The sequence below is a fragment of the Oncorhynchus keta genome, unplaced genomic scaffold, assembly GCF_023373465.1.
Source record: "Oncorhynchus keta strain PuntledgeMale-10-30-2019 unplaced genomic scaffold, Oket_V2 Un_contig_25540_pilon_pilon, whole genome shotgun sequence".
Taxonomy (NCBI): Eukaryota; Metazoa; Chordata; class Actinopteri; order Salmoniformes; family Salmonidae; genus Oncorhynchus; species Oncorhynchus keta.
In genome coordinates this window covers 49,304-62,500 of record NW_026284499.1, presented here as the reverse complement: position 1 = coordinate 62,500, position 13,197 = coordinate 49,304, and the positions used below count along the sequence as shown (strand labels likewise).

The 13,197-nt window shown below is 42.2% G+C and overlaps 1 protein-coding gene and 1 long non-coding RNA gene across 5 annotated transcripts; one reads left to right on the top strand and one right to left on the bottom strand.

The window, feature by feature from the left end:
* Window positions 1-931: 931 nt before the first annotated feature.
* LOC127922391 (uncharacterized) lies at window positions 932-2,885 on the top strand. Of its 4 annotated transcripts, none has more exons than XR_008111152.1 (4): window positions 937-1,052; window positions 1,215-1,296; window positions 1,379-1,788; window positions 1,871-2,885. It is a non-coding gene; the product is annotated as an uncharacterized LOC127922391 (long non-coding RNA). The 4 variants fall into 4 exon arrangements; XR_008111151.1 differs by having other exon boundaries at window positions 1,133-1,296; XR_008111154.1 differs by lacking the exon at window positions 1,215-1,296 and having other exon boundaries at window positions 932-970.
* Window positions 2,886-6,290: 3,405 nt separating this feature from the next.
* Window positions 6,291-13,175, bottom strand: LOC118381106 (GTPase IMAP family member 7-like). The gene is made up of 3 exons (XM_035768075.2): window positions 13,162-13,175; window positions 12,910-12,981; window positions 6,291-8,048 (listed from the first exon to the last, which is right to left on the bottom strand). Exons 1-3 carry the CDS (start codon window positions 13,169-13,171, stop codon window positions 7,093-7,095), a joined length of 1,038 nt encoding a protein of 345 aa, XP_035623968.2. The 5' UTR covers window positions 13,172-13,175; the 3' UTR covers window positions 6,291-7,092.
* Between the last annotated feature and the right edge of the window lie 22 nt (window positions 13,176-13,197).

Below are 13,197 nucleotides of genomic sequence, written 5' to 3'. Positions count from 1 at the left end.
AGAAGGATTCTGGAAAATATGCTGTCTGTTTCTATGACTGTGTCATGACTCTCCTGTGAGGATCTGAAGGATCAGGTTAGAGTGGGTCTGCTCTACAGCCTGTTCTCTCTCGTAGAGGGGAATGTCATGACTCTCCTGTGACGATCTGAAGGATCAGGTTAGAGTGGGTCTGCTCTACAGCCTGTTCTCTCTCGTAGAGGGGAATGTCATGACTCTCCTGTGACGATCTGAAGGATCAGGTTAGAGTGGGTCTGCTCTACAGCCTGCTCTCTCTCGTAGAGGGGAATGTCATGACTCTCCTATGACGATCTGAAGGATCAGGTTAGAGTGGGTCTGCTCTACAGCCTGCTCTCTCTCGTAGAGGGGAATGTCATGACTCTCCTGTGACGATCTGAAGGATCAGGTTAGAGTGGGTCTGCTCTACAGCCTGTTCTCTCTCGTAGAGGGGAATGTCATGACTCTCCTGTGACGATCTGAAGGATCAGGTTAGAGTGGGTCTGCTCTACAGCCTGCTCTCTCTCGTAGAGGGGAATGTCATGACTCTCCTGTGACGATCTGAAGGATCAGGTTAGAGTGGGTCTGCTCTACAGCCTGCTCTCTCTCGTAGAGGGGAATGTCATGACTCTCCTGTGAGGGATCAGGTTAGAGTGGGTCTGCTCTACAGCCTGTTCTCTCTCGTAGAGGGGGAATGTCATGACTCTCCTGTGATGATGTGAAGGATCAGGTTAGAGTGGGTCTGCTCTACAGCCTGCTCTCTCTCGTAGAGGGGGAATGTCATGACTCTCCTGTGATGATGTGAAGGATCAGGTTAGAGTGGGTCTGCTCTACAGCCTGCTCTCTCTCGTAGAGAGGAATGTCATGACTCTCCTGTGACGATCTGAAGGATCAGGTTAGAGTGGGTCTGCTCTACAGCCTGCTCTCTCTCGTAGAGGGAATGTCATGACTCTCCTGTGACGATCTGAAGGATCAGGTTAGAGTGGGTCTGCTCTACAGCCTGCTCTCTCTCGTAGAGGGGAATGTCATGACTCTCCTGTGACGATCTGAAGGATCAGGTTAGAGTGGGTCTGCTCTACAGCCTGCTCTCTCTCGTGAGGGGAATGTCATGACTCTCCTGTGAGATCTGAAGGATCAGGTTAGAGTGGGTCTGCTCTACAGCCTGCTCTCTCTCGTAGAGGGGAATGTCATGACTCTCCTGTGACGATCTGAAGGATCAGGTTAGAGTGGGTCTGCTCTACAGCCTGTTCTCTCTCGTAGAGGGGAATGTCATGACTCTCCTGTGACGATCTGAAGGATCAGGTTAGAGTGGGTCTGCTCTACAGCCTGCTCTCTCTCGTAGAGGGGAATGTCATGACTCTCCTATGACGATCTGAAGGATCAGGTTAGAGTGGGTCTGCTCTACAGCCTGCTCTCTCTCGTAGAGAGGAATGTCATGACTCTCCTGTGACGATCTGAAGGATCAGGTTAGAGTGGGTCTGCTCTACAGCCTGCTCTCTCTCGTAGAGGGGAATGTCATGACTCTCCTGTGACGATCTGAAGGATCAGGTTAGAGTGGGTCTGCTCTACAGCCTGCTCTCTCTCGTAGAGGGGAATGTCATGACTCTCCTGTGATGATCTGAAGGATCAGGTTAGAGTGGGTCTGCTCTACAGCCTGCTCTCTCTCGTAGAGGGGAATGTCATGACTCTCCTGTGACGATCTGAAGGATCAGGTTAGAGTGGGTCTGCTCTACAGCCTGCTCTCTCTCGTAGAGAGGAATGTCATGACTCTCCTGTGATGATGTGAAGGATCAGGTTAGAGTGGGTCTGCTCTACAGCCTGCTCTTCTCTCATAGAGGGAATGTCATGACTCTCCTGTGACGATCTGAAGGATCAGGTTAGAGTGGGTCTGCTCTACAGCCTGCTCTCTCTCGTAGAGGGGAATGTCATGACTCTCCTGTGACGATCTGAAGGATCAGGTTAGAGTGGGTCTGCTCTACAGCCTGCTCTCTCTCGTAGAGAGGAATGTCATGACTCTCCTGTGACGATCTGAAGGATCAGGTTAGAGTGGGTCTGCTCTACAGCCTGCTCTCTCTCGTAGAGGGGAATGTCATGACTCTCCTGTGACGATCTGAAGGATCAGGTTAGAGTGGGTCTGCTCTACAGCCTGTTCTCTCTCGTAGAGGGGGAGAGCGGGAAGTCGGCTGTTTTCTGGTCGGTCATAAAATACGCTGCCCCTATGCTCTGTAGTGTTCGAGTTTGGAATGTAAACTGTGGAATACAGAGAGACACTTGGACATCAAAAGTTTGATTAATTAAACAATATTTCTACTTTTGAGAATGTGGCAATGGTCCGTGGACACTAAGGGACAGTCATGACGAGCGTGTTTCATTTGGTGACCTCATGAAGAACAGGAAACACACATTACTGAATCTCTGTTTGTGGACACTTTCAAGGTTTACATCTACATTTTGTGAAACGTATGTGATTAAACATGAAACTATTTGTGAAAAGATGTAATGTGATGTTAACCTTCAAAATGAGAGAATTGTCTTCCATGTAAAGTATTAACCAGGTCAGTGGCCACGTGATCATAGACATTACGTCAGCGTCATGGACCACCCTTTTCTCAGACGTGTATAAAACCCACTCCTGGCGAAATTTACATTAGACCAGACAGCGTGCAGCGATGGCTACACAGCTGGAAATGGTTCAAATCTGAGACTATAGATGACTACAGAATAAGAGCAAATACTAGCTGTTCATGTGTAAACCATTAGCATTTCAATGAATATAATTATCGACTGTGCGTAGTGAATCCATTTTGTCTTTCCCGCTCTTTTATCTGTCCCCACCCCTTTCCATTGTCTACCAAGCCGTCATACCGGTTTAGCCCACCTAGGGACTTATCAATGCAGTTTTTCCTGAAAGATTGTGTTAGTAACCAATAACTGTTTGTTTGTTATGTATTCCTGTGATTATTTAGTTAGTTAGTAAATAAATAATTAAGCCAATTTGTATATCGCTGATTCATCATTTAGGCTAGGGTTCGTGCAGATATCCAAGGGTTTGCGACTTTCAATAATGTGAACTGATGAGGTAATAATGATACATTAATACAAGACTGTACTCGATTTGGAAAATAGAGACTATAAAAATGTCCCGTGGTGCCCTGACTTCCTAGTTAATTAAAGTTTCCATGATTAGTTTAATCACATAATTACACATAGAGAATTTATTTGATAAAAAAAGCAGTCTTCACATGTAATGATAGTCACAGACACGACAACTTTTTTTATGGCTCAGCTAATGTTAAAACGTACCCTAACCCTCCTTTGAGCTTCAGTCACCAGCACCATCTCCCACCTAAACTAATGTTTTTCTGTTCATTAGTGTCCACTGTTCACCAATGTTATTAACTTAGTACGCCTCATCCCGCATGCGGGATCGTGACTACAGCCTCAAGCTCATTACCATAACGCAACGTTAGCGATTTCTAAAAATCGCAAATGAAATGAAATAAATATGCCTGCTCTCAAGCTTATCCTTTTCTTAACAATCCTGTCGTCTCAGATTTTGAAAATATGCTTTAGAACCAGAGAAAATCAATAATTTGTGTAAGAGTGGTGATAGCTAGCTTAGCATTTAGCGTTAGCATTTAGCACGCAACATATTCACAAAAACCAGCAAAGGGATCAAATAAAATAATTTACCTTTGAAGAACTTCAGATGTTTCAATGAGGAGACTCTCAGTTACATAGCAGATGTCCAGTTTTTCCTGAAAGATTCTTGTGTAGGACACATCGTTCCGTTTTGTTACTATGCATTTGGCTACCGAAACTAACCGAAAATTCAGACACCTACACGTCAAACTTTTTTCCGAATTAACTCCATAATATCGACTGAAACATGGAAAACGTTGTTTGAATCAATCCTCAAGGTGTTTTGTCATATATCTCTTCATTGAAATGGCAGTCCTAGAAGCCTTCTTTGTTCTCTGATTCGGATGGAAAAATACTGGTAGCTGACTTTTGCGCACCAATTTCCACGCAGACACCGTGCGGGACACTTGGCATTGTAGTCTCTTATGGTCAATCTTCCAATGATATGCCTACAAATACGTCACAATGCTGCAGACACCTTGGGGAAACGCTAGAAAGTGTCCGTTCATTCCTGTCGCATTCACAGCCATATAAGGCGATCATGGAAAACGTACCTTCAGAAATCCTGTTCATTTCCTGGTCGCTCAAACATCTTGGTTTTGCCTGAAGCTTTTGTTCAACGGCACTCACAGTGAAAATCTTTGCAGTTCTGGAAACGTCAGAGTGTCTTCTTTCCAAAGCTATCAATTCCAAGCATAGTCGAGCATCTTTTCGTGACAAAATATTGCGCTTAAAACGGGCACGTGTTTTTATCCAAAAATGAAATACTGCCCCTATAGGACTAACAGGAGAATGGTTCCCACCTTCTGGTTGCTTTCCTGGTTTCATGGCTACTTGTGCTCGTCTCATCCTGTTTGTTTGCCAACATCAGACTTGTTTTGTTTGTATTTACATATGAGATGTAATTCACTCTCTACTTGCTGACGTAAAAATGAAATCATCCATAATTCTAGTGAGTTTTCCCCTCTGGTATTTTATTGAGACTCAGAGAACTACAATGTACAAGAGATTCAGGACAGTTATGCCCTTTTATACAATGGGTGGGTCTAATCCTGAATGCTGATTGGTTAAAACTGCATTCCAGTTCGTGTCTATTCCACAAGTAAACAGCTCTGAATACTGTCTGTGATTTAAGGAATGATGATGCAGGAACATCACAGACAGAGTTTGAATTCCTCTCACACACAAACTTAAGGTAGATTTGATTTGATTTGATTGTATTATTAAGCGTCTTCAGAATGCCCACATCGGTTTATAAGACAATGTATTCATCATACCTAATTGCATTTACAGTGTTAATAGTCTTGAAAATCCAGAACTAAAATATTGCCTGCTTTTATTTATTTATCCCTTATTCTATCAGGTATATTGACTGAGAACTCATTCTCATTTACAGCGACAACCTGGGATGAATGAGCCAATTGTAAGCTGAGGGTGATTAGGTGACCATGATGGTATGAGGGCCAGATTGGGAATTTAGCCTGGACACCAGGGTTAACACGCCTACTCTTATGATAAGTGCCATGGGATATTTTAGTGAACACAGAGAGTCAGGACACTGTTTAAACATCCCATCCAAAAGACAGCAATGTCCCCAATCACTGCCCTGGGGACCAGAGGAAAGGCTGCCTCCTACTGGCCCTCCAACACCACTTCCAGCAGGAGCTAGTCTCCCATCCAGGGACTGACCAGGACCAAAGCTGCTTAGCATCAGAAGCAAGCCAGCTGTGGGATGCAGGGTGGTTTGCTGCTGGCTGAATGTTGTCAGTTCTGGTCCTTCTGTGGCTCAGTTGGTAGAGCATGGCGCTTGTAACGCCAGGGTAGTGGGTTCGATTCCCGGGACCACCCATACGTAGAATGTATGCACACATGACTGTAAGTCGCTTTGGATAAAAGCGTCAGCTAAATGGCATATATTATTATTATTATTAGTTCTGGATGGAGAGGTATGAGAAGAGAGAGAATGTATGAGAAAAGAGAGAATAAATAGTCCTGTGAGCTCCAATGGGGTTTCAAATTTACCCCCAAAGAGGATCCACTTTTTATTACGTTCAGACTGTATAATAGGGAAACAATACACATATACTAATCACAATATTTCACATTGTATATTGTGGTAGAAAGGCCTATATATGTTGTGATATCAATTCATTCCTCCTGCTGTCCTCATAGCAGCCTATATATGTTGTGATATCAATTAATTCCTCCTGCTGTCCTCATAGCAGCCTATATATGTTGTGATATCCGATATCCCCTCTCTCCACTGGGTTACTGGTATCAATTAATTCCTCCTGCTCTTCCATGCCGTCCCTAGGATGGGTGCTTCACTTGAGTGGGTTGAGTCACTGACGTGGTCTTCCTGTCTGGGTTGGCGCCCCCCCCCCTTGTCTTGTGCCGTGGGGGAGGTTTAAGTATGCTCTCTCTTTTTCTCTCTTTCTTTCTTTCTTTCTTTTTTTCTCTCTCTCTCTCTCGGAGGACCTGAGCGCTCGGACCATGTCTCAGGACTACCTGGCCTGATGACTCCTCGCTGTCCCCAGTCCACCTGGTCGTGCTGCTGCTCCAGTTTCAACTGTTCTGCCTGCGGCTATGGAACCCTCACCTGTTCACCGGACGTGCTGCCTGTCCCGGACCTGCCGTTTTCAACTCTCTAGAGACAGCAGGAGCGGTTGAGATACCCTCAATGATGGGCTATGAAAAGCCAACTGACATTTACTCCTGAGGTGGTGACCTGTTGCACCCTCTACAACCACTGTGATTATTATTATTTGACCCTGCTGGTCATCTATGAACATCTTGGCCATGTTCTGTTATAATCTCCACCCGGCACAGCCCTCAGAGCCTGGTTCCTCTCGAGGTTTGTAATCTAGATAGTGAAACTATAAGGCAGACAGTCACTCTGACATAATACAGGGAGGAAACGTGTTCTAAAACATATCAGAGAAATGTAATAAAAACATTAGTCATCAGTCAGACTCTTTACTTCTCTTTATTAAGTGTTCATGAATGTTATTCCTGAACACATGATAAAATAAATAGATCACTGGACACCCAGAGAAATACTTAAGGGAACAGATTTAAGACAATTTTTATGTATCTATCTATCTATCTATCTATCTATCTATCTATCTATCTATCTATCTATCTATCTATCTATCTATCTAAAATCTATCTATCTATAAAACCATCTATCAATCAATCATTCAATCTATGTTTCTGTTGTTAGGTCTTGTTCGGCCTCGTTTACACAGGTAACCTAATTCTGATCTTTACACGGGCAGCCTAATTCTGATCTTTACACAGGCAGAATTCTGATATTTACACAGGCAGACAAATTCTGATATTTTGCCCAATTATTGATAATAGATCGGATTGGTCAAAAGACCAATTAGTGGCAAAAGATCAGAATTGTGTTGCCAGTGTAAAAACAGCCTTAATGAGGTATACAGTATGTGATTGTTATACAGCTACGGAGACGGGTGTTTTAGCTCCACACCTTCCATTCTTTAGACAGATAGCCGTTATTCCACTGGCTGCTCCCAGCACCAGTAGGAGTGGAGCTAGAGCCAGGGCCACTGTGGTATCAGCAGCAGCTGCTATGATCACCCCTACTACTACACACACTACTGTTACTGCTAGAGCGATGTGGAGATTCCTCTTTTTATCTACCTTCTCCCTTTTCTCTTCCTCCTTTTCTTTCTCTATCTCGACCTTTACCTCTTCTTTTAACTTTCTCTCCTCCTCCTCCCTCCGTCTTTTCTCCTCCTCCCTGCTCCTCTCCTCCGCCTCTCTGATCTTCCTCTGAGCCTTCTGGTACATCTCGTTGGTGTAGTGCTCTCCTCCATTCAGCTCCACCATCTCTTTGATCTTCTCCAGCAGCTCTGGGACCTGAGCCGGGTCGTCTTTGGCGTCGTTGTTGAACGAGTGATACCCGCCTCCTAACGTGATGGAGAGTCTCCGCAGCTCTTTACACATCTTCAGAGAATCTGTCACCTGTTTCCCCTTCAGCTGGTCTTTACAGGTGAACAGCAAGATGGTGTACATGGAGGCGTCCTCTCCGAAGTTCTCCTGGATCCACCTCACGGCGTTCCTCTCCTCCTCTGTGAACCTCACCCCCAGCCTGATCACCAGCAGGAAGGCGTGGGGGCCCGGGACGGACATGTTAACGCACTCCTCTATTTTCTCCTTCACCTCTTCGTCCGACCGGGCTGTGTCGAAGAGGCCCGGCGTGTCAACCACATGAACCGTCGTCCCGTTGACCTCTCCACTCTGTCTCTCACACTGTCCGGTCACTGACGCAGGGGAAGAGTCCACTTTAAATACATTCTTCCCCAGGATGGTGTTTCCTGTTGCGCTCTTCCCTGCTCCAGTCTTCCCTAGCAACACAATCCTCAGGTCAGCGGTCAAACCAGACCCTGTAAAAACCACACAGATAAAGACAATGTAGCTTCCAGTAACTATAGCAACAACAACAAAACATTTAAAGTAACTCAACTATCACGCTGTAAAATAGAGATAATGTATGTTGATTCATTTAATTCATTCAATTGATTCAATGATTCATTCAATGATTATTTTAACCATAACCATCCTGCTCAAAGTAACTAGTAGAGTTAGTATTATAAGTTGCCCAGCTGTAATGTGTGGTGTGTTGTTTTAACTCAACCATGAGAGACCATAACATCACTGTCCAAACAGAGTACATACCATCATGATTTGACTCAACTATTAGAGACCATAACATCACTGTCCAAACAGAGTACATACCATCATGATTTGACTCAACCATTAGAGACCATAACATCACAGTCCAAACAGAGTACATACCATCATGATTTGACTCAACTATTAGAGACCATAACATCACTGTCCAAACAGAGTACATACCATCATGATTTGACTCAACCATTAGAGACCATAACATCACTGTCCAAACAGAGTACATACCATCATGATTTGACTCAACCATTAGAGACCATAACATCACTGTCCAAACAGAGTACATACCATCATGATTTGACTCAACCATTAGAGACCATAACATCACATCCAAACAGAGTACATACCATCATGATTTGACTCAACTATTAGAGACCATAACATCACAGTCCAAACAGAGTACATACCATCATGATTTGACTCAACTATTAGAGACCATAACATCACAGTCCAAACAGAGTACATACCATCATGATTTGACTCAACCATTAGAGACCATAACATCACAGTCCAAACAGAGTACATACCATCATGATTTGACTCAACCATTAGAGACCATAACATCACTGTCCAAACAGAGTACATACCATCATGATTTGACTCAACCATTAGAGACCATAACATCACTGTCCAAACAGAGTACATACCATCATGATTTGACTCAACCATTAGAGACCATAACATCACTGTCCAAACAGAGTACATACCATCATGATTTGACTCAACCATTAGACTATAACATCACAGTCCAAACAGAGTACATACCATCATGATTTGACTCAACTATTAGAGACCATAACATCACAGTCCATCAACAGAGTAACATCACTGTCCATACATACCATCATGATTTGACTCAACCATTAGAGACCATAACATCACAGTCCAAACAGAGTACATACCATCATGATTTGACTCAACTATTAGAGACCATAAACATCACCATCATGTCCAAACAGACTATAACATCACTGTCCAAACAGAGTACCATCATGATTTGACTCAACCATTAGAGACCATAACATCACAGTCCAAACAGAGTACATACCATCATGATTTGACTCAACCATTAGAGACCATAACATCACTGTCCAAACAGAGTACATACCATCATGATTTGACTCAACCATTAGAGACCATAACATCACTGTCCAAACAGAGTACATACCATCATGATTTGACTCAACCATTAGAGACCATAACATCACAGTCCAAACAGAGTACATACCATCATGATTTGACTCAACCATTAGAGACCATAACATCACAGTCCAAACAGAGTACATACCATCATGATTTGACTCAACCATTAGAGACCATAACATCACTGTCCAAACAGAGTACATACCATCATGATTTGACTCAACCATTAGAGACCATAACATCACAGTCCAAACAGAGTACATACCATCATGATTTGACTCAACCATTAGAGACCATAACATCACTGTCCAAACAGAGTACATACCATCATGATTTGACTCAACCATTAGAGACCATAACATCACAGTCCAAACAGAGTACATACCATCATGATTTGACTCAACCATTAGAGACCATAACATCACTGTCCAAACAGAGTACATACCATCATGATTTGACTCAACCATTAGAGACCATAACATCACTGTCCAAACAGAGTACATACCATCATGATTTGACTCAACCATTAGAGACCATAACATCACTGTCCAAACAGAGTACATACCATCATGATTTGACTCAACCATTAGAGACCATAACATCACAGTCCAAACAGAGTACATACCATCATGATTTGACTCAACCATTAGAGACCATAACATCACAGTCCAAACAGAGTACATACCATCATGATTTGACTCAACCATTAGAGACCATAACATCACAGTCCAAACAGAGTACATACCATCATGAGACTCAACCATTAGAGACCATAACACACTGTCCAAACAGAGTACATACCATCATGATTTGACTCAACTATTAGAGACCATAACATCACTGTCCAAACAGAGTACATACCATCATGATTTGACTCAACCATTAGAGACCATAACATCACTGTCCAAACAGAGTACATACCATCATGATTTGACTCAACCATTAGAGACCTAACATCACAGTCCAAACAGAGTACATACCATCATGATTTGACTCAACCATTAGAGACCATAACATCACAGTCCAAACAGAGTTTCATGATTTGACTCAACTATTAGAGACCATAACATCACAGTCCAAACAGAGTACATACCATCATGATTTGACTCAACCATTAGAGACCATAACATCACTGTCCAAACAGAGTACATACCATCATGATTTGACTCAACCATTAGAGACCATAACATCACTGTCCAAACAGAGTACATACCATCATGATTTGACTCAACCATTAGAGACCATAACATCACTGTCCAAACAGAGTACATACCATCATGATTTGACTCAACTATTAGAGACCATAACATCACAGTCCAAACAGAGTACATACCATCATGATTTGACTCAACCATTAGAGACCATAACATCACAGTCCAAACAGAGTACATACCATCATGATTTGACTCAACCATTAGAGACCATAACATCACAGTCCAAACAGAGTACATACCATCATGATTTGACTCAACCATTAAGACCATAACATCACTGTCCAAACAGAGTACATACCATCATGATTTGACTCAACCATTAGAGACCATAACATCAGAGTACCCATCATGATTTGATAACATTAGAGACATAACATCACAGTCCAAACAGAGTACATACCATCATGATTTGACTCAACCATTAGAGACCATAACATCACTGTCCAAACAGAGTACATACCATCATGATTTGACTCAACCATTAGAGACCATAACATCACTGTCCAAACAGAGTACATACCATCATGATTTGACTCAACCATTAGAGACCATAACATCACAGTCCAAACAGAGTACATACCATCATGATTTGACTCAACCATTAGAGACCATAACATCACAGTCCAAACAGAGTACATACCATCATGATTTGACTCAACCATTAGAGACCATAACATCACAGTCCAAACAGAGTACATACCATCATGATTTGACTCAACCATTAGAGACCATAACATCACAGTCCAAACAGAGTACATACCATCATGATTTGACTCAACCATTAGAGACCATAACATCACTGTCCAAACAGAGTACATACCATCATGATTTGACTCAACCATTAGAGACCATAACATCACAGTCCAAACAGAGTACATACCATCATGATTTGACTCAACCATTAGAGACCATAACATCACAGTCCAAACAGAGTACATACCATCATGATTTGACTCAACCATTAGAGACCATAACATCACTGTCCAAACAGAGTACATACCATCATGATTTGACTCAACCATTAGAGACCATAACATCACAGTCCAAACAGAGTACATACCATCATGATTTGACTCAACCATTAGAGACCATAACATCACTGTCCAAACAGAGTACATACCATCATGATTTGACTCAACCATTAGAGACCATAACATCACAGTCCAAACAGAGTACATACCATCATGATTTGACTCAACCATTAGAGACCATAACATCACAGTCCAAACAGAGTACATACCATCATGATTTGACTCAACCATTAGAGACAATAACATCACAGTCCAAACAGAGTACATACCATCATGATTTGACTCAACCATTAGAGACCATAACATCACAGTCCAAACAGAGTACATACCATCATGATTTGACTCAACTATTAGAGACCATAACATCACAGTCCAAACAGAGTACATACCATCATGATTTGACTCAACTATTAGAGACCATAACATCACTGTCCAAACAGAGTACATACCATCATGATTTGACTCAACCATTAGAGACCATAACATCACTGTCCAAACAGAGTACATACCATCATGATTTGACTCAACCATTAGAGACCATAACATCACTGTCCAAACAGAGTACATACCATCATGATTTGACTCAACTATTAGAGACCATAACATCACTGTCCAAACAGAGTACATACCATCATGATTTGACTCAACCATTAGAGACCATAACATCACTGTCCAAACAGAGTACATACCATCATGATTTGACTCAACCATTAGAGACCATAACATCACTGTCCAAACAGAGTACATACCATCATGATTTGACTCAACTATTAGAGACCATAACATCACAGTCCAAACAGAGTACATACCATCATGATTTGACTCAACTATTAGAGACCATAACATCACAGTCCAAACAGAGTACATACCATCATGATTTGACTCAACCATTAGAGACCATAACATCACTGTCCAAACAGAGTACATACCATCATGATTTGACTCAACCATTAGAGACCATAACATCACTGTCCAAACAGAGTACATACCATCATGATTTGACTCAACTATTAGAGACCATAACATCACAGTCCAAACAGAGTACATACCATCATGATTTGACTCAACCATTAGAGACCATAACATCACTGTCCAAACAGAGTACATACCATCATGATCTGACTCAACCATTAGAGACCATAACATCACTGTCCAAACAGAGTACATACCATCATGATTTGTTGCGCCACACCCATCAGACTCAGGCTGCCGTTTCAGCTCCATCTCTCTCAGTGGTGTAGCTGTTAGATAACATACAAGTATATTTCAGTTCAGTGTAAAACAGTCTTGTATTAGCTGAAGTACAGAATCATTGTGATAGCTCTGTTCCAGGTTGAATTAACAGTTCAGTCTGCTAACCAAACAGTTCATGTATATGAGGTTTCATTATATAAGATAAGATATTAAACCAAATGTTTTACCTTCAGTCATGGTTCTGTCCTCTTTGCCAATATATT